This window comes from Schistocerca serialis, chromosome 2, assembly GCF_023864345.2.
Source record: "Schistocerca serialis cubense isolate TAMUIC-IGC-003099 chromosome 2, iqSchSeri2.2, whole genome shotgun sequence".
In the NCBI taxonomy this organism is placed as follows: Eukaryota; Metazoa; Arthropoda; class Insecta; order Orthoptera; family Acrididae; genus Schistocerca; species Schistocerca serialis.
Window position 1 is genome coordinate 817,928,848 of NC_064639.1, and position 22,949 is coordinate 817,951,796.

At 38.7% G+C, this 22,949-nt stretch overlaps 1 protein-coding gene across 3 annotated transcripts in view; it reads right to left on the minus strand.

Annotated features, from left to right (window-relative positions):
- LOC126458064 (nucleolar MIF4G domain-containing protein 1-like) overlaps positions 1 to 22,949 on the minus strand; it is a 127,854-nt gene that overhangs the window by 54,514 nt on the left and 50,391 nt on the right. For all 3 annotated transcript variants that reach the window (XM_050094864.1, XM_050094863.1, XM_050094865.1), the window contains exons 6-7: positions 13,896 to 14,089; positions 7,981 to 8,156 (exon numbers count right to left, since the gene is read on the minus strand). In XM_050094864.1, coding sequence (XP_049950821.1) covers positions 7,981 to 8,156; positions 13,896 to 14,089 — 370 coding nt within the window. The remainder of the gene's footprint in view (positions 1 to 7,980; positions 8,157 to 13,895; positions 14,090 to 22,949) is intronic.

The window sequence follows — 22,949 nt, forward strand, 5'->3', positions numbered from 1 at the left end:
TTTTTTTTTCCTTGGGTGAATTTGCATGATGTCACTCCATTGATTGCCTCTTCATCTCTGGTGAAAAATGATGGAGCCATGTTTCATCACCTGTCACAGTTCTTCCAAGAAATTCATCTCCACCATTCTCGTACTGTTCCAAAAGTTAGCTGCATACCGTTTTTCTTGTTTCATTTTGAGCCACTGTCAACATCCTGGGAACCCATCTGGCACAAACCTTTTTCAACAGTATTCTGCACACACTTCCTTCCCCTATCTCAAAGTAGCGTGACAATTCGTTCACTGTGATGCGTCTGTCAGCAGTCACCAATTCGTTAACTCTCTGTTCATTGTCTGGAGAGTGTGCAGTACGAGGCCTCCCACTGCGAGGACAATCCTCAACATTGCCTTGCCCACTTTCATCACGTAACCTGCTCGCCCACCGACTAACTGTACTGCGATCAACAGCAGAATCTCCATACACCTTTTTCAACCTCTTGTGGATGTTTCCCACTGTCTTGTTTACACCACACAGGAATTCTATGACAGCACATTGCTTCTGACAAACGTCAAGTGTAGCAATCATCTTGAAGACATGCTGTGACGGCGCCACTCACGGGAACAGGTTGAACTACGTTTGAAAACAAGTGGGAAGGATGTACCTACAGACTGTAAAACTTTCACACAAGTAGAATGAAAACTGTATTTTTACAAAAATAGTGTGCATTTCTTTTGGAGTGACCCTCGTACAAGCAGTGCACACTTTTTTTGATGCCACGAACAACTGAGGTATTGTAATCTTTTCTCAGCCTCACAAATTATTATACAGCATCTAGAAGGGACTTATATATATAGCATATCCACTTACACAGTTGCTAAACAAGGGTGTTATGTTTGTATGGTCATAAGAATGCCAGAAAGAATTTGTCAAATTGAAGAAAGTACTGGCACAGAATCTGGTGCTGGCGTTTCCAGATTTTCAGAAGGAGCTCATATTGTCTTGTGATGTGTTGAATCATGATCTTGGGTGTGTTTTAAGTCTGGAAGTGGGTGGTTGGGAATATCCTGTTGCTTTTGCATCAAGGTAGCTGAACAGAGCAGAGAGAAATTACTCTGCTACAGACACAGAGATGCTTAGCTTGATGTATGGCAGAACATATCTGTGGTGTTACATACAACGTAGAAAATTCAAAGTAGTGATGAAGGAGCCATCCAGCAGATTTACAAGGTGGGCACTGAAACTCAGTGAATTTGAGTACAAAATAATCCACAAACCTGGGAAGAAACATGGAAATGTAGACGGATTGAGCAGAAAGGTCATGGTGATACAAGCACTTGGTAAAGACTTGGAGGAAAGGCAGGTTGCACAGCGCAATGATAACGAATGTATGTAATACAGCAAGCAGCTACAGTATAGCATGGATAATGGTTTGTTGTGCAGAGATACAAAACTGGTCCATGGGTGGTTGTGCCAGCAGTGATGAAAGAGGAAATGTTGCGTGAGATGCATGATCATGTCTTGTCGGGTCATCAAGCTTGCAGAGCAACGAATTGGTGAGTGGCGCAGAAATACTGTAGGAGAGGTAGAAAGCGTGATGTGGAGCAATATTGTAGGAGTTGTATATGGTGTGTGGAGCAGACGTATCTGAACAAGAAACAGGTGGCTGCTGCTACAAAGTCTGCCAGAAGCAAGAGAACCATTCACCAGCAGGTAATCATTTTGTGCTGACAACAATATATCATTTTTCTCGACACTAAGAGATGGTGCCAAAGCTAGAACAACACACACTCACAGCCACACAAGCACTGGTGAACAGGTAAATACTGAAGTTTGGGATACCGGGGACTATAAGAACAGACCAGGGAACAAACTTCATGTCAGACTTGATGAAAGAATTGTGCCTGTTACTAAGAGTGAAAAAATTAAGAACAAGTCAACTTCATCCTCAGGCTATGAGCAGGAAAGAATGAGTTCATCAGATGATTGGGAAAAGGTTATTACTTGAATGCACACCACTTGGATCAGAATACATATTTAGACTTTGTGGTGAGCGCATACAACTCCAAGGTACACACTAGTACAAGGTTGTCACCATTTGAGGTGGTGTATGAGAAGAAGATGCCAACACCATTTGACATGATTAGACGAAAAAGGAGGCAGGAACAGTGAGCCAGTCTGTGAATTTGCAAGAAAAGAGAGAGAAACAGGGAGGAGAATGTAGTGTGCAAATATAAAAGCATCAGAAAAACAAGAAGATGCAATGAAGTGAGTGGGAACATTGCTGCAGTACACAGTGGGACAGTGGGTGATGTTATCCAGTCCTCATACTCAGAAGGGAAAACCGAAGAAGTTTGTAACACAGAACTGGGACCCATACCAAGTGATCAAGACTAATTCACCAGTAAATGTCAAGCTACAATTATCTATGAGGCCAACAACTGTATGCTGGGCATTTATGACTGTTCAAGGGTGTGCCAGAAGCAATTCCACAGGAAGTGGGAATGTAAATAAGGTAGGAGCAAGAGAAGAAGAATTCAAGGGATGGTCAATGAGAGGTGGTGGTCCAGATATCTCACATGCAATATGCATTAAGTCCTAGGAAGTAATTGTTTGTATTATGTTACATGATTCTTTTACTTCTGTGTACAGTATGGGTAGTTGACACTGTTGCAGCTGAGACTGTGTGTTTGTTATGATTTCTCTACCGTATGTAGAGACATGCTGTCATGGACAGCGGGGCTTGTGAGAGAAAGGGAGGTGACAGTTGTCCCTGGGCTCAGGTTGCCATACAGTGGAGGGCCAGAGAAGAAGAATGATAGTGGTGGCAGTACTGTACCTCTTTGCTCGAAGCAGAAGCTGCAGGATCATCTCCTGGATGGAGGAGTTATTTTCCAGGCAACAAAATGCAATATTGTTCAGCTGTAGCTGTTTGATGAACTTAGTGTTTAATGTTTGGAATCTATGGAAGGAGGCAAGGAGGCTCAAAGATGTTTTCTCAGGAGTGCAACAATTAGTGAGTAGTAATGTGGTGCTGAGAGTAGGAAGTTACTCAGAGCTTAAGTGCATTTGAAAGAGCAGATGCAGGAGATAATCAGAGCAGTGCCAGAAATCATACACTGTGCGAGGCCAGAAGGGAAAAAAGAAGATATATAGATACAGGGGGTAGGATACTGAAAACCTGGTTCGGGACAGCAGGCGCAAGTCATGTGAACAGACTGAATGAAACTGCAGTAGTCACAAAAGAGCTGACTGAGGCAAACAGAGCAATAGCAGAGTGGTATTCCACAAAGATAATGACCCTGGAGTGTGGTGTGCTAAACAATGTGTGTACATTCCAGTAGCTTAACGATGAGGTTATTCAGTATGCCAGGGATTTGGCTAGTACTCTGAATCAAGATTTGGAAGCCTTAAAGCACGAATGCAAGTACTGGATTTTAGAATGATACTGACAAGACTGCTGCAATCCTCAGGTGACAGCATTTGGAATGCAAAAGTAGAGCTGACAAATTTACAGGATGCTGCGCATCAGGCACTTCACAGGCAATTGAATCTGGTCTTGCTGTCCCTTGTGAAGTATTTGAAGGGCTAAAGGAATGTCCAGGAAGAGTTAACACCAGAATTGCAGCTAGTAGTGGAGCCAGATATCCAGAACTTGCTGTTCTTCTACCATAGTGCAGCAGTGGAAGTGACAGATAACACACAATTGTGCATGTCAAAGAGGACACTGGTAGCGAGCAAGCATTTCATATTTAAAGTCATGCAGTGCACACGTAACTGGTGAGGTTGTGCAGGTGAGACAGAGGGGGTACTGCTAGTAGAGGAACAGGAGCGAAGAGACATCCATGTTGGAATGAGGTAATTGAGTTGAAACCGTACTATCAGAGATCAGGTTTACACCACCTAAACTCACTATGCAACAATGTGGTAGAGGCATTCAGTTGCTGTGAACAAGGGAAACTCATGGGAGCCAAATATTTACGGTTACAGGGTACTGGACTGTTGATGAATGGAATGAAGTGTGATATGACAGGACCTATGTTTTGTTTGCCAGCCACTATGACAGGAGTGACTCTGTTAAAAGCAGCCCAACCACAGCTGTATTCACCAGACATATCCCTAGACATGTTGTCCAAGCACAACCTTACCTTCCTTAATGTCACTTGGGAACCCTTGTTAGACCATCTGTTAGGTCAGGTGAGAGCCACACAGTAAAGGCAAATCATGGCAGAATAATTGCTACAGCATGTAAGTCAATATCAAGATAGCAGACACCAAGTAACCGTGACCTTAAATGTCACAATTTCTGTTGCCTTAGTGAGTCTGATTTTGCTTGGCTTAGCCTTTATGTATCTGAGATAAGGAGGTGTTCAAGAGTCCTGATCCAGGGACAATATGTGTTCCTGTAGACTGGATTGCCGAAGCACAAAATGGAGAGCAGTTTCTAAGTTCAGGATAAGTTTGATAACTGTCTAGTAAATAGGGATAACCAGTCTAGTAATAAGTGTATTCATCCGTAGATTAAGGTGGAGTTACCTTGGGGAAGACTGGCCAAATTAAGATTTGGGAGGCTGGGTCTACTCAGTAGGGGAGGGCAGTGTACTGCTGTGACCCAGTCCTTGGACAGAAAATTATAAGTCTTTATCAAAAGAAAGGAGAACTAGCATGCAAGCCACAATAGAGCATTGTGTTAACAGCCATGGGTCACTAGCCACCAGTGTAGACATGCCAGAGTAGATATGCCAGTGGATTGCGAAGTAAGGATAGCTGAGCTAAGTGGTAAATGGCACAACATAGCAGTAACCACATAGCAAGTGTGGTGGTTTCACCACCCCGGGCAACTCTCTTGTTATGACATCATTCCTGGGTACCAGATTTTAGTGAAACAAATGGACACTAGGGACATCTAAATAAGGTTGGATTTTAAGACAGGGAGCACTTCTTGTTCATCAGAAACCGCCAGCACCACTGTGATGCCAGAGCAATGTCAGACAGCGAGACAACTAGGCTCTGCCAATAGGACCCATGGATTTGAGACCTGTTTGCACCCGCCATCTGCACTAAGTCCTTTACTGAACTGGGTGCCACAGGGTTGCCAATCTGTCGTCCATGCCTACCACCACTGACACCGAGTTCCATTGCCCAACCCCTGTCCGAAGGCAGCAGGTTATTTCCTGAACACAGCAGACTCCCCACAAAACAGAGCTGAAGAGCCATTTCCTGTGAGGAATGTCACTGCAGCACAACATGTAGTGCCACTGACATTCAATGGTCATGGCCTCCAAAGGCTGCCTGTCACAGCAGCACAGGGCACCAGTTCAGCAGCTGCGCCGCCCATTCATAAGTCCCAGTGAGGGACAATGATGATAGATGTGCCTGCCTCTCTACTTCATGTACTGCAGTTAATAAAAGTAATGTGCACTGTAAACAGTGTAACGGTGTTTTCCCTGGGCCCAATTGCCTGTCATCACCACTCATTCCCCCCCCCCCCCCCCCCAATATGCATAGTATACTTCAGAGCGAATGTACAGAAATTGGGCATAAGTAATTGAGTGAACATCAGTGACCTGAATACTAAACTGGACAGCCTACTCAAAGGCATTTTTGCCTAGTAAACTGTGACAATCCTTGGTGACGCTACCAAGTTAGCAAGAGACATCCACAGCTACTTGCAGTTTTCCTGCTTGGGTCTTCAGAGTGATTACTTGCCTTATGTTTTGGACAAAAATTGTTCAGTGTTACATACTATCCATAAATGGTAATTTCATTTCATCTGTATAATAGTGCAATCTGGCAGTTTCACCCAACATAATAAGGTGACTGTGACATCACACCCAACAGCTTTGTTTCTTGGAGTAGTTTCTCCAGTTAGCACTGAGTTCACTAGTGACCACTATATTTTGTATCCCTCGTGAGGAAGTGGACGTACCCATTTTATTGGTTTCACTGGTATCCACAGAAAGTTCAACGAAGTTTCCTATCACTGTAGCTTAACCAGTTTTTGCATTGTTCTCATAAGGTGTTTATCATTGTTCTCTTTATTGCTGATGATGTGTTCAGAGCCGAAACTATACTTAATGGGTCATATATGATTAGGGTCTTATTCAGTACAAGTGGTTTGACAAACTGGAGAGCTTGCAAGATGTCTCCTGCTTTTGTGGTAAACAATGACATATTCTGAGGAAAGCTTCTCCATTCTTTGAGATCATGACAAAAGGAGACACCACACACATGTACAGGAGGGGGAAGAAACATATCAGCAGACCAACTTGTTGCCAAAGTTGTCATGGCCACTGATTTACTTCAGGCGAAGAGCTGCACGCCTGGTCATAATCATGGTTCTGTAAGCAACTGAAAACATTTTTTCCATGACGGCACTGACCATCCTGTCTCACAGTGGCATAAATGTAATAACAGTTACGGTAATTACTTTTCAAATAATAAACAGCTAACTTACTTTTTTCAATTTCATGTCCATTATAATTATCCGGGCTGTTATGCCGTGGTCGGTTGATGAATTCTGTGCTGATTCCCAACGTTTCGTCTCCGACTGTGGGAGACATCTTCAATTCATTGAGCTACGGACCCCCTTGAAGATATCTCCCGCAGTTGGAGACGAAACGTTGGGAATCGACACAGAATTCATCAACCGACCACAGCATAACAGCCCGGATAATTATAATGGACATGATATTTCCGGCCGTGGAAAATCTACATTTTTTCAATTTGTCCCATTTTCATCTGACTGCTCCTTATATTTCATAAGTTCCTAGCTTTAACACATTTAATCCACTTTTTTATTTCCGAACACTGAAATCTCACTTTGAGCAGATTATTGGTGCTTTTCGTGCACATTTTCCTTAGACGGCTTTCTTGCATTTCTCACAGATGTTGTTGGTCTCATTTCCTTTATACTTCCCAATATGGCACTTCTTTGCCTTTTTTTATTTGTCCAGTCCCACTATTGCTTTTTTGTTCCTGTCCCACTCTTAGTTGCTTTCCATTTGTGAGTTCATTTCCAGCTGAAAATGATGCCTTCCTCTTCAGGTTTTTTTTTTTTTATTTGATTGTATGTGGTCCACACATTTATTGCTGCCATGTCTGGGATATTGTAAAAGATAGGCCTCAGCCATCTCCTGAAAGCAAGCTTAGTTGAATATTTGCAAATCATTTGATCAATGACATATACATCCTAGTTAGTGGCATTCTTATTATTCTTCATTCAGTACTCTGCCAAGACACATTCTGGCTTGAAATCAGATATATTACTGAAAAGTTGTGTTACAACACGAAGCATGAAAGCCTTTCTGACAAATTGTTTATCACCATTCAAGACTGTGATTGTTGAATAAAGCAAAATGCAATGCAAGTACATTTTTAATTATGAGAACAACAATATTTAAAAAAGAGTTATGTCAGGAGTCAACCGACCTCATCTGCTGTCCCATGTATATTTCATGAACTTTTCATGAAATTGTGAAAATTCAGCAAAGAGCACTACACTACTGTCAGAAGCAGAAGTGGGGGAAACTCGTGAAGTTTGCTGGAAAGATGTTAAAACCTACATTTATTATTATGGAAATAAAAGCTGAAAGGTGTCTTTTGACCCCTTTTGCTGCACAACATCTCTCAGATAACCAGGTTTAGATCACAGGAACAACTAAAAAGAGTCCCTGTATGACAAAGGCAGTATTGACCAACCTACGCTCTGCAGCTATGCAATAAACACAGTGTGATCATATATCATGTAGCTAAGAGAAGGTACAGGAAAGAGTTAAGATGAAGATGAAATTGTAGGGTTAAGCAGAAAGAAAGAGAATACACTAAAACAAATTTAAAGTGCTGAAAGGCAAAACATGAAATAGTCACTTTCACAGTGAATAAAGTGCTGGCAACTAATGATAGTCAATAAGATTGCCATCATGACTGGCAGCTGCTTAATGCTTTCTAACACTTCATAATACAATTTAATTCCAAATAAAAGATATTTATCAATTGTTTACCTTTCAATAAATCTTGCAGGGTCAGTTTCACCTCTGTAACATAAGCTCCTTTGTGAAGAATTCCCTTCAGCAACTTCTTCAAGTGCTCACTATGTGTAGGGTCAAAATTGGGAATTTTTGCCATATTGTTGTTCTTTATTGCCAAAAGTACATCTAACATAAATTTCACTCTGGTGCTGAAACAAAAGCAATATATATGCCATAAGAATGTTGAATCAAGCACCAATCTAGCAACACAATGTTTGAATTATGAAGAGCACCTCTCAAAAGTGAGATAATGGCTACAAAATGTGACACAAATGAACTTGCATTAATACATCAGCAAGCACAGATATTTTTGTGTGCAGAAAACCAAGGTCTCTTATACAGGGTGGTGCATGAAAAATTGGCCCCAAGTACAGACTGCTTGCCAGCTACATACTAATTGTTGTCTGCCACAAGCAGATAGAACAACAAGTAGATAAACATGTAATAATTAGATAGTAAAGATCTAACAAACAAGTTAATGTAAAAGTCTGTATTTACTGCACTGATCTTGTCTTTTACATTACATTACACTTGGCACTGAAAAATGACCTCCTTGGGCTTCAATGCACTTTTGTGTGTGCCCTCACATGTTAACATATCCTTTGCACAATTATGCCACATCAATTGTCAAAATTTCATTACAAATATTGTCCTTCAAGTCTTCCGACATTATTGGTTTACACTTTTTCCTTTAGACTGTCCCACAGATAAGAGTCGCAAGTAGTTAGGTCCAGTGAACGTCGTGGCCACAGTCCTCTCGCATGAAGCGTGACAGGTTGCCCAATCTTGTTGAAAGCATATGTACATTCATGAGGGGTCAACTGTGCATAAAGTTCCTCAGACATCTGCATGTACAAAGCAGTTTTTAATGTTGTTTTGAAAAGTATGGGATCCTCAATCCAACTTGCCGACATAGCACACCACACTCCAATTATTTCACCATGAAGCAGTTCCTCATTAATCATGTAGGGATTGTTTGCTGACCAGTTAATTGTGGTCTGGAATTCACACGTCCTGTCAGATGAAACCAGGTTTCATCTCCCATGAAATACAGCAGTGGGTCCAACATTCCACTCTCAACTGACATAGCCACATGCAGTAATGCACATATTTTGCTATATCTTCCTCCTTCTGTTGTTGGACACATGTCATTTTGTAGGGCTCCATCCCTACATGGGGTAAAACACTTCGACAACACCTACGTGAAACATTCACTTGTTATGACAATTTACGTGTCAAATTCTTTTGGACTCCGGACTATTTGTGTTTGAATATCAATGTTCACAGCAGGTGTACGAATTGACAGGGCACAATTCTTTTTCCATTTGCAACTGACCTTTTAGTGTGCTACTTTGTCATCAACTCTTGTATACTGCTCTTTGCTGGTATGGATATGTTAGGACATTTCTTTGTAAAAAGGATGTCAAACTAAACACCTTTCGGCCATCTAGTTTCCAAACTTGTTTTGTTTGGTTAACAGTTTAAGTGTCTCACTATGCCACCTTCAGGACCTCACCAACTTATAAGAAGATTCTACCTCAGTTCTGATCAAAACAGGGGCCAGCAATGCTGGTATTAGTAACTGAACAGTCGGCAGAAGATGGATGAAGTGATCACTACAGCAAAAAATCTACTAATACCAGCCCTGCTGGTCCCTGTTTTGATCAGAAATGAGGTAGAATCTTCCTATAAGTTTGTCAGAGGCCTGAAGATGACGTAGTAAAATGTTGAAACTGGTAGCCAAATAAATAAGTTTGGAAACTAGGCAGCTGAAAGGTTTTTAATTTGACATCCTGTATCGAACAGCTGAGTCCCACAACCATCTCCAAAAAGACTGACATACAGAGACTCTTTGCAAAAATGTCCCACATTTTCTTAAATGAACCAGCAGACATGTACACTTCCACTATTGTGATTTTTACTTGAAGTGCATACAGCTTGTTGAGATACGTCTTAATCAAGTCACAATGACTTTCATACTGACAATACAAAACTCAGATGGAAAAGCTTTGAAAAAGTAGACGACAATTGGTGGGCAACAATGAGCAGTCTAGTACTCGGGGCTGGCTTTTTGTACATCACCCTGTATTATTATCATCGTTTGTACACCAATGAGTTAAATGTATGTGAAAATAAACAACAAAATTTAGTAATTTCAATCAGAAGTTCCACTTGTTAAGTTGTAAGGAAATACTGTAGCTGAAATTCATAGTTAATGGTATAACTCTTATTAGCCTTCAGTAGATACTGACAGAAAAACAAGACAATGGATTTAGGAAAGATTGTAAAATAAGGGGAAAGTTTAGTTTCTGGATGAAGACCTTGCCCCTGTTGAATGAGTGTATGAAAAGGTGTTTGAAAATCATTGCTTGACAATGTGTTTGCTTCCCTCCACACACCCCTTGGGTGACACTGTTCCAAATCTCTAGTCAATATATTCAGTGCAAGAGAATTATCAGCTGCATTGATATTTTAAATTTTTTCATATTGTTTATTTTTTCATTGCAACTGCACACTTTTTATGGTATGACTAGTTTCAATCACATTTGATCATTTGTAGCTGTCTGAACAACCTGTCATGTCTATTCAGGAACTATACTAAACAAAACAAGTCATACCTTAAAAATGAGGATTCTGTGCAACTGAGACCGAAAAATAAACAACATAATTTTTGTTTTTTAAATTGCTTTAAATATTTAAAAAAGGGAATTATCAGAAAATGTGTACAAGATAAGAGCCAAGAATGTTAATAGGTACTAACAAAATAACAACATAATTTTTTTTTTTATTATAGCTATAAAACTAGATTTCCTTGTAAATGTGAAGCCTTAACAGTGACCATCTAGCGTCTTTTCTGGATGACATTTTCTCCTGAACAGTCTCCAGCCAGAGATCTGAAAGGGGTACTATGCCTCCAGAATATTTTAGCCAAGGGATGCTATCTTTATTAACATATAGGATACTGCTGCATGATATGAAGAAATATGATGATACTGAAATCAGATATGACAGAAATTAATGAAATGTGGTGACAGGAAAAAGAGGATTTCTGGCCAGATAAGTATATTTTTATCAATCCAAAATCAAATATGGTACTGCAGGAATAACTCTAGCAATGAACAAGAAAATCGGAATGTGAGTAAACAACTATGAACACTATAATGAAAAGATTTTCTTAACAAAGAGAGACACACAGTCATGACCAAGCACCATAGTACAAATACATAATACATATTCCTACTATCTCTGCAGATGAAGAAGAGATTGAAAAAAAAATGTGTGAACAGATATAAGAAATTATTAAGTTCATTAGGGAAGAACAAAATTTTAGTGTAATTGGAGGGGAGAGGGCAGAATTCAATAAGAAGAAAAGGAACACAAGGAAAAGTGGTAGGAGAAAATAGACAGGGGGAAAGAAACAAAAATAGAAGCTGCATGGTGGAATTTTCCACAGAATGCAATTTGATCATTGACAACACTTGATTTAAGAATCATAAAAGAAAACTGTACACATGGAACAGACCTGGGGAAACTGCAAGCATATGTGGAGTCTTCATAATTTATCAGTTACAAACTGCAGATTAAAGCAGAATAAAACACATAAATAAAAAAGTTAGAGAGATAAGACCTTGATAATTTGAAACAATCAGATTGTTGAGAATTTGAAAGGCAGTATTAGGCAACAAATGACTGAAATAGGCAAAAAAATACAACAGGAGATAGATGGGCAGCTTTGAGAAGACAACGGATAATACAAGATATATTAAATTTAGGGGAAGGAGAAAATGCAATAATGTAGAAAATAATGCTGGTAAAAGGTAATAAAAGCATCTAAAAAAATTAGGTTGACATAAGGAGCAAATTGCAAATCAGGAATGGTTACAGGACAAATGCATAACTATAGAAGCTTGTATGAATGTAGTAATCATAGATGCTGTGTATAGGAAGAAACATTAAAAGCTCAGCTGGCAAACCAGTTTTTGCAAAGAATGTAATGTTGAAAAGCAGAAAGACTATATAGACGGGAAGTGAAAAGGTAGTGGAAGAAGAAGAGATGGGGGATGTAGATGGGGGTGGGGGGCTGGAATACTGGAAGACGAATTTCACAGGGCACTGAATGACCTAACTCAAAACAGAGTCTCTGGAGTATATGGCATTACCTTACAACTGTTAAGATCCCTGGGAAGATCAAGTACGACAAAACTGTTGCAGCTGGGATATGGGATGCATGATGCAGGTGAAGTACCCTCAGTCTTCATGAAGAATGTAATATTTCTCTTGTCAAGGAAGACACAAGCTGACAAGTGTGAATACTTCCAAACCATCAGTTTCATAAGTCATGGTAGCAAAATGCTAATATGAGTTGTCTATAGATGAATGGAAGAAGCGAGTAGAAGCTAACCTGGGAGAAGATCACTTTGGATTCTGGAGAAAAGTAAGGACATGTGAGGCAACACTGACTCTGTGACTTACCTCAGAAAATAAATCGAAGAAAGACAAAGCTATATTTATAGCCTCTCTAGATTTAGTAAAAGCTTTAGTCAATGATGACTGGAACAGATTCTTTGCAATTATGGAGGCAGCAATAAAGAAACCAAACTGCAGTTTCAGGAGTCAAACAAACATGAAAGCAATGCAGTAGTTGGGCTTGTAGCCTACCCCCGATGTTATTCAGTCTATACAGCAAGAAATGAAGGAAACTAAGGAGAAATCTGGAAAGGGAATTTAGTTTCAGGGAGAAGAAAACAAAAAACTTTAAGGTTTGATGACGAGACTGTCATTCTGTCAGAGACAGAAAAAGAAATAGGAAAATCATTTGAATGGTGTGGATGGAAAGATGAACATCAACAAATCTGAAACACTGGTAATAATGTGCAGTCCAGTTAAATCAGGTGATGCTGGAGGAATTAGGAAATGAGTGTCTAAAAGTATGGTAAAGGTTTGCTATTTGGACAACAAAAAAACAGATGGTGGTAAAAGTGAAGAGGATATAAAAAGCAGACTGGCAATAGCAAGAAATTTTTTTCTAAAAAAGAGAAATTTGTTGACATCAAATATCAGTTTAAGGGAAGGGAAATATTTTCTGGAAGTATAAGTGTGGACTGCAGCCTTATAGGGAAGAGAGGCAAAGGCATTTCTACAGTAAGCAGCTTCAAATGGATTTAGGTCATGGCAGTTAGGCAGAGATGAAGGGGTCTGCACAGAATGGACAAACATAGAGAGTAGCATCAAACCAATCTTTGAATTGTTGATCACTACAAAAATATACCTAAAAAACTGTTTGGCTCTAAATGTATTCAAGGCACCAGTGTGTATTAAACTTCAGTTGTGAAATGATTAAGTCCTAAGTGGCTGAATTTCAAGTAGAAGATTTAAATATGTTCTCTCTGGTGGCTCCGAAGTATTTGAAGAACAATAATGATTATGTAGAAAAGGATCAGATAGTCTGCTGTAGATGTTGTTATAATATTTGCTCAGAATGATCTGTGACCTCATTTTCTTCATCTAAGATTTTCTTCCTATGCAACTCCAGCACTTTAACAATTTGCTACAACTGAAGTTTACTGAAATTTTCACTTTGTTTATTGTATCCAACGATCGTTCTCTATATCCACAAAAGAGGGAATGAACATTTATAAAAAATGTAAATGTAATTCACAGTCACACATAAAAATGATTCATTGCTACAGTGAACAGCCTCCCTCTCTCTAGACATGTTACGTACTTGATGCAGAGTGTTTTTTACAGAGGCAGCTGTAACTGCAAATTTTACCTTTATAATAGTTTTAAAATTAATTAAGATTCAGTGTATTATATGAATAATTATAACAATAATCTGAATTTCAAATAAATGCTTTACTCAGTATTATGTGAGAATGACAACTAACTTTTCTCTGAGGTGCTCTGATGAACCCGCCTTCTGCTGGAGACGCAAAATCAGTTCTTTCAGAGCTATTGGATTATCTTTTCTAAGTGTGAATCCCACACTCTTTAAGATTATCAGTATAAGTTCAATTTCTTTTTCAGTAAATGTCTCTGATAAAACTTCCAGAATGTCGTACATTAGTACAGAATCAAAGACCTAGAAATACATAAAATAAGGTTGTTATGACTCAATAACAATAATAATAATAATAATAATAATAATAGTAAAACAGTGCGACCTATTCAAGGTTAAAACTAAAGCATCAGGAAAATTGACATAAATGACAAATTACTGATAAGGGTAAATAATCTTTCATAAAATAAGTTTTTTCTTTGGAAGAGTAAATACAAAAATAAATATATGGAAGGCAAATTACATATACTCTTATATTTATGAAACCTGCAACACTAAAAAGGATGCATGCCAGACAAACACACTTAACGACACAGATTAGATACCCAAAATCACTAAAAATGAGCAAGTTTGTAGGAGAATTCAGTAAGGAGTGAAGTCCTCATTTACTGCCATCAAGCCTCTAACTGTAGTGGAATGTTTGTCAAAGGGAGTCTGAGTACCTTCCTGGAGAATATGCCCCCATATGATTTGCATCTAATATAATTTTTAATAAAGATGACATTTTTATTTTTAATTACTAGTCATATGAAAACAAATTAAAATTTGATACAGACATGAGTGACGCCTTTTATGAATACTCATATTTTCATACAGACAGTACTTATAAAACATGTTATTTTTATTAAAAAATTACAAGTCCATACAGTTAATTAACATTTTCATTTGTCAATAAATATAAAATTTTTAGAAAAGTAAAAAGTTACTTACACAAGATTTGAACCAGCAGCCGTATGATTACACTAGATGCTGAGCTATCAACAGATTTGTTCATAATACACATTTTGCTTAACAGTGCTCCTAAATCTTCTGATCTTCAAAGGAGACTTTTTTAGTATTTTTGAGAACTGTGTCATATTGTTTCAGGACATTGATGCCTGGGCACTGACCTCCAAATTCTATGAGCATGATGAAAACAGGAGAGGGCCACCCTGTAGGGCCCCTTATGAGCCCACATCGCAAAATCAATGTTTGCAGGATGACCGTGACAAACAAGATGCCGAGCAACAATATCCCAGACATGATCAATGAATTATATGGTAGTCAAACAATCAGCTAAGGGATGTAGTGGCACCTACCATTCTTTGCAGACATTTTGTTTATTGTCCAATACATATGTCCAGCTGCAATATGAATTCTGTAGTTGCCCAGACAAAGGACAGTATCTCAGTCTCCAAAAACCCACCTCTGCATAGTGGCTGTTGTTCAAACTGCCTTCGAGACATAGAAATAAAGGGCACATGTTGAATCCAACAGTGATCCAAATCATCATAATTAGAGGCTGTCAACTAATGCAAACTGCCAGATTATATACCACTTTAGCAACCAAAGCATCAGCAGCCATTATTTTAGAGCACGCAGAAGTAGAGGCCATCCAACAATTCTCCATTTGGCAGTCAACCCACCAGCGATGGTATTCTCACAGCCATTGCACTACAAGACATTTGTGGTTTTTATCCCATGGCAACTGATGCAAAGAACCATGTTACAGTAATGTGGCCTGAAGCTGTCAGCATTACATAACCAAGAGAGACATTTTTACCATCAATGCAGTTCCCCAGCATCAAAATAACACAGTGGACAAAGCTGTTAGATCCTTTACGGCCATCCAGAAAAAAATGGCATATTTGTTGCTTTCTTCCATCCACCAACTCCACACATATCTCTGTCAAAATAGCATCCCCAACATGAGCCCAAATGATAAAAGTATGGAAACCCATTTGCCAGTGAGCAATCATTCTCCTTTTCCAAGCTCGCTCACATGGTGATAATACCCATAGTTACAATGGTGAGGCATACTGGCACTTCTTTTTTCACATTTACACTTCATTTGACAGTTTTTCACTTCCCAAGTTTGGTGCAAGCTATCTTTCCAGTCATATGAGATAGGATGCAGCTGAGATTGTGTGTACACCATCTGTTTGCAATTTTAATCACATTATTGAATGCATTCTCCAAGTTTGGAATCATTCAGGCCTTCCTTCTGTAGGTTGCAATTTTCACAAATATCAGTGTATTTTTGTAAGATGATGATATGTATCCAGTATAAACATGCAAATGACAAATGTTACACAGAACAAAATTATTCAACAAGCTGTTCGTTCATACACCATCCTTTTGCGTCTTTCAGTTAATGCTCGTCGCCTGTATGCTTCCATCTATATTGGAGAACCTCATATATTTCAACTTTCATTGGGTAGCTTTTTAAATGTTTTTCCATCTTAAAAAGACTTAAAATTTTAATATGGCCACAAAGTCTCCTGCAATCAAATTGGAGTCATGCAATCAACTTGGAGGTCAAAAGTTTAAACCCCTCTTGTACCCTACTGCACAGTGTAACACTTGTGATATATTTTCACAAAATTCTGAGCAGTGCTCCATGACCATATCTGAATCATTCTCTAATTTTGCATCTCACAGCATACAAACCATTAATTTCGACAATATTATGACAAGGATAGATTGGTACACACCATGCAGAGGAGATGTTGAGTCACAGACAGGTGCAACAAAAAGATAGCTGTATATTTGATCCTTCCACCAAAGGCCTTCTTCTAAAGTAGAAAACACACACACACACACACACACACACACACACACACACACACACACACAGACACTGACACAAGCACAACTGACACATACACGACCACTGACTCTGGCCAATGAGACCATTAATTGCTGGACATAGGTTACATCATGAAAAATTATCAGTTTACCATCCTGCTCAACACACTCTGATTGCCCTGTTATAACATCCTATAATTTTGTTAACAGTAGCTGTTGGCACTAATAACTCATACAGGGGAAGGTGGAATTTTCATGTATAGGACACTGTAAAAGAGGAACCACACCCTCCTTTCTCAAACTTGGCCAAAATGGAAGAGAGACAGGCAAATTTTAACAGATGGAATTTAATGTTCTATATTCAACAAAACACATCTCATTATCTATCCTAGAACTATTAGCAGTTTATGCCAACACATGGAATTTTAATATGAACTATCAAAAAGAATAAAATTTGAGGATAATATTTTTGTAACTTTCATCAATGGGATTTACATTACAATTCATCCAGGATACACATATCACTCTACACTGTTTAAAGTAAGTATATGCTCAGTATAATGCACAAATACCTACAGAGTTTCTTTGGAAAGGGTAAATGTCACAATTATAGGCTGTGTCACTATGTTTATTACATTACAGATGGATGCGGTAAAAATAAATTTTAGGAATTTTACAATTTTAATTACATGTAGGCAAAAGAAAAGATAATAATTACTAAGTGGCAGAGTGTAAAGACATTCGTAACATACCCACTTGATGCCTTATTAAGATTCCATGCACAAAGAACCTGTCAACCATGTACCACCACTGTCTATTTTCACAGTCAAATCACTTATTACTACAGGAATAAGAAGAACAGTACAGAAAGTTGTGATTTCTTATGCTTTCTCAGAGTGATTAATTGATGGTATATTCTTGGATTTCTTGCTGAGATGACAATTTTAATTTGCACACACATTTTTGCAGTTGACCTGGTTGCCTTCTTTGAGTGCTCCAAGCATTGGTGTTACAAGTGCAAACTGCATAGACTCTAATCAGTCTGTGACATATTGCTGGTGTCACATTGCTTTTTATAGCCAAGTTTGACTACCATGTCACACTGCTTTATAGCCAAGTTTAACTACCACTGTGTTCTGCCCTCTTTGGTATGTATTCGCCATTGAACACAAATCTCCTCAGCATTTTCCAGGTCTGATCAGTAGGATGATCAGCAATATCTTCATGAACTAAGTAGTAGGTCTCAAGTGTTCCTTAAATAAAATTTATTGACTTTTTATGAGGTTTCCCAGCATTCTTATACTGACGGACTCTTTAAACATGCTGTACCACAAACATGGAGATTTTGACATGATACTGCATGTATCATATTTCATCCAGTGATTATATTCTAAACAGTGCTTGGTGAAACATAACTTGCTTGGCTGTTTAAATCAGCTGTGCTGCTGACATTCCTTGCACCTTTCGAATTTTCTGATTTTCTGTCCCATTTAGGACACGCCATGAGACATACTCTTATTAAAGGCACTCTCAGTGTCAGGTGAGACAGTCTGCATGCTCCACCAAACTCGAGGGCTGTGTCGGCGGTAGCATAACTGCTAGCAGGGTCACCCAGCAAGACACTCCTCAACAGAGGAGTCAGATGAATCATGTCTCATGTAGGGCATGGAGGGCGGCTCTTTAGATGAAGGGAAGCCAACCTCCCTAGGGCAGTAATCCCCAATGGAAAATCCTGGTCCTCCAGCTCGTGGGCTGGGCATGGGGCTAACAACTCCACTTCATAAAATGGAACTGTCACAGATACCATGCATAGGCCTCAGAAGGATATGGATTGCATGATGATGATGATGACACAACAAAGAAAAAGGTTAACGAGAAGGAAAATGGATATCATGAGAGCCACCTGGAATGTCAGGACACTCAAGAGACCTGGCAAACTGAAATAAATTAGAGACAAGATGGATAATTACAGAGTGAAAAGAGCTGCACTACAAGAAATGTGATGGAAAGGACAGGGAATGATTGCACTGGCAAAACATATATTGATGTACAGCAGAGGGGATACAGACCATCACAGTACTGGCTTTCTTATACATAATTCAATGAAGACAAATGTAATTACTTTTACAGTACTTAGCAACAGGTCGTATTCTTTGAGAGTTAGGGCAAAATTTATCAATATTACAATGATGTGTGCCTATGCCCCTACAGAGGAATCAGACAAAGATGAGAAAGATGCATTTTACTCCAAACTGGAGGAGGAAGTCAGCAAAGTTCAATGGCATAATGCAAAAATGATCCTTGGTACATGAATGCAGAAACAGGGAAATAAAAATATGTATAGCAGCATAGTAGGGCAAGAAAGCCTGTATAAAGTCAGTAATGATAATAGACTAGGGCTGACAGACTTCACCAATGCAAGGAGATGATGATTAAAAGCACGTGGCATCCATGGAAAGATATTAAGAAGTGCACATGGAGTTACAAGAAACCAGGTAGACCATGTAATTATTCATAAACAGCATGGATCAGAAATTATGGAAGTTAGTAGCTGTAGATGGATAGATGGAGACACAGAGCATTACATAGTGCAGATCAGATATAGCAAGAACACATATATGGCAAGAAACAAAAAGGGTATGGGAAAAGCAAAACATTATATAAAAAGTATCCAAATCTAAGAAAAGAAGGAAGAATACACGTAGAAATTAAAAGAAAGGATCAACACAAGAAACAGCATATGAAAAGAAGGGCATGCAAAAACTAAATGGGGGGCACTGGAAACAGCCATCAGTATAGCCACAGAAAAACTACTTGGGAGGGTAGAACACCAGAGGGCAATGAAATGGTTCAATGAGGAATGCTCACTGATAATCCAAGAGAGAAATGTTGCAAGATAAAGAATGCTGCAAAGCAAAACAAGATTAGTGACGAAAGACTACTGAGAGAAGAGCAAAAGAGTGGAAAAGTTATGCAAGATGAAGAATTGGCAGTACGAGATGAAGAAGGTAGAGCAGTTGGACAAAATGTGGGATGATAATGAGCTACGAAAGATCTAGAGAAATGAAGAAAGAAAAGAGGATTCCAACCACATAATGATTAAAGTGGAATCCTAATTGGACACAAAAGCAAGGGCAATGGGAAGAGTATTTTGCTGAGTTACTGATGGAAAAGGGAGGGGTGAACAGAGATGAGACCTAGAATGATGAAGGGGAGTAACTGAATTTGGAATTGGAATTAAAATCAGAAGTGGAGGAGCAGGAAGTCAAACCTCTAGACTTCAAGGAAGTGAAGAATGCAATAAAAACTTAAAGAATAATAAAACAGCAGGAGAAGGTGGCACCTGATGGCAAATTATTAAAATTGGGGTGATAGACAATAGAAACAGCTGTTAATGAAATAACAAAAAAAATGTACATAAAGGGGAAAAAAATGCCTAAAGGTACACATCTACTAGCAAGTAACTTCTGAAATAACTACTGCAAGCACTTGCTGAGCTGTTTTACATTAGAACAAAAACTTGCACAAGTTTACTTCTACAAGTCACTTGGGCAAGTTAATTTCAGTAGCTTGTTGCAAGTACTTGCAGAAGTGTTTCCACTAGAGACATGTCATGAGATTGGCAAGTGAATGTTTACAGTGACATGCCAAAAACCAGAGCAGTCACCATCATTGTTGCAGCATTATTATTGAAGGAAAATCACGATGAAAATCAAAAAGTTAAGAAAAGATAAATGTTTGAGTGAAGAAATGAGTACAGAGGTGTACATATTTATCAAGAGACATTACTGAACTAATGAAAATTACAGGACTTTGCTCCGATTAAAAACTTTATGAGAATGTCACATGCAATTTTTGAAAACCTCTTGTCAATTCTACAATAAAATGTCTGAAACCAGCATACAAAAATCCTGCAAACTGTATCACCAAGAGATCACCTGTTAATTGTTCTTCAACTTTTGCAAACAATATTTATTTCTTTTATTACAGACGTAATGCATTTGAAAACAGTATACAAAAATGCTGGAAGCTAGATCACCGAGAGATCGCCTTTTAATTATTTTCGATTTTCGCAAACATTATTTACTACAAACATAATGCATTTATGTTTACACTACAATTAAAAATTAGCTAAAATTTAGAGGTCTCTACTGGCACTCTTCATTTCCTTCTGGTGAAACCAAGTAATTGATTAATTTTTTCGCTCTTACTTGGCTGGCGGTGGGCAAATATATATGTTTATGGGTTCCCACAGTACATTGGTTCAGTCCTTGTGCCACCTTGTTTTGACAATCACACCGTCATACCAATACTGAACTTCCAGCAACTGTCAAGTTTGGCAGGTACTCACAGCAACATGCAGGCAACTGTTTCCACTAACTTGTGGAAGCAAGTACATAGAACTTGCAGATATTGACTCGCTGAGGGTGTGTCCATGTCAAGTGACTTGCAGAAGCAGCTCCTGCAAGTGATTTGCAAAAATTTACTTCCTAGTGGACATGCGCCTTAAGGATTGGAGCTTGAGTATAATCTGTTCATTACATAAGAAAGAGAATAGGGCAGAGTGCAGCAGTTACTACAGGATTATTTCCTAGATACAACTTGAAAGGTGATCAGCAAGATTTTAGCCTCTTGGCTAGAATGCTGTGTGGAAATGATAGTGGGGGATTATCACTCTGGATTTAGGAGAAATTGGTCCATAATAGACCAGATATTTTTATCGAGACAAGTGCTAGAGAAATTTTATGAATACAACAAGCAACTTTATCAGTTGTACATTGATTGTAAACAAGCATACAACAGCCCACACAGGAGTAAGATCCTCCAAAGTATGAACAATTTTAGAATCCCACAAAAATTAGTGAAGTTGACCACAGTTACAAAGAAAGCAACAGTTTGCAAGGTCAGAATAGAGGAAGAGTTGTCAGGAGAGTTCCATGTGGGAAGGGAGCTGTGGCAGAGGGATGTGACCTATGCACTACTCTTTAAGTTAGCACTACAGGAGATAATTTGACAAATGCCAATAAACCCAGAGGGATCAATATTGAGCCAGCAGGTCCAGGTGGTGGCATACACTGATGACATTGCATTAATTGCAAGGAATATCAGAGCTTTGAAGAATAATTACACTGCATTAGAAGGATTAGTGCGAAAGTTAGGACTGTATACAAATAAAGGAAAAACAAGGTATATGATGGTGGGAGATCTTGGTGGGGATAGAGAACAGACTTTAATAAAAGTAAACTGGAAATAGTACCAAATACTGGAAAAGTTTAAATACCTCAATAACAACAGATGATATGAGGACAGCAGCAGAAATTCAAGGAAGGATAGCGCATGGAAACCAATGTTACTATTCCCTACAGAATATATTCAAATCCAGAAATGTCTGTAGGGGAAAACACCAATTACATTTGACTGTTTTAAGACCTAGTAATTCATGGATTAGAAGGTTACCATAAAAGAGGAAAGCTAGTTACTGATATGGGAAAGGAAGATTTTGAGAAAAATGGTTGGGATGGTGAAAGAAGAAGGAAGCTGGAGAATAAGGACAAACACAGAACTAAAGACACTTTTTGGACAGATGAATATTGTAGTGAAAACGAAGCAACGAAGAATAAGACGACGGACTGGACATGTACAGAGAATGTCAGAACTTCAAATGTTAAGAAAGTGTTTATAGGAAACCCCAAAGGGAGACAGAGATGAAAAAGATCCAGGAAATGGTGGTTTGAAGATATGGAGGAGAACCTCAAAGCAATAGGAGTCAGGAAATGAAAAAAAAAAAGCATGGACAGAAAAGAATGGAGGCAGGTGACAAAGGAAACCACGATTCTGCAAGGAGTGTAGCACTGACCAGAAAGTAAGTAGTACATTTGTGCAAAATGCAATAGGACTACAAATTAGTTTCCAGGGGCCCACGTCATCTTTAATATCACACATTGGACCTTATATATTCTACTGCGGGAGTGAAATGCATGGTTGCCATAGTTATGGAGTCTTAGCCAGCAAAGTTTAGAAAAGTGATAGTTGATTTTCTCTTTCTTTCTCAGCCTCAATTGAAAATAAGGTAATAAGCCTTCTCAGTGCATTAGGCATGCCTCATAACGCCATTAATGTCTCCCAACACAATTAAATAGCCATCTTTAGGTACACAAGGAAGGTATTCCGTTACAACTAACAGTTAGTAGCACTGGAGTATGGACACAGCATGTTGGTAAAATACATTAAGTACATTCCCAGCCGAAATGAGGGGAAGTGTGAACATCACATTCACAACTCTGCTGATTTTTTGTACCAAATCAGTTACTTACAA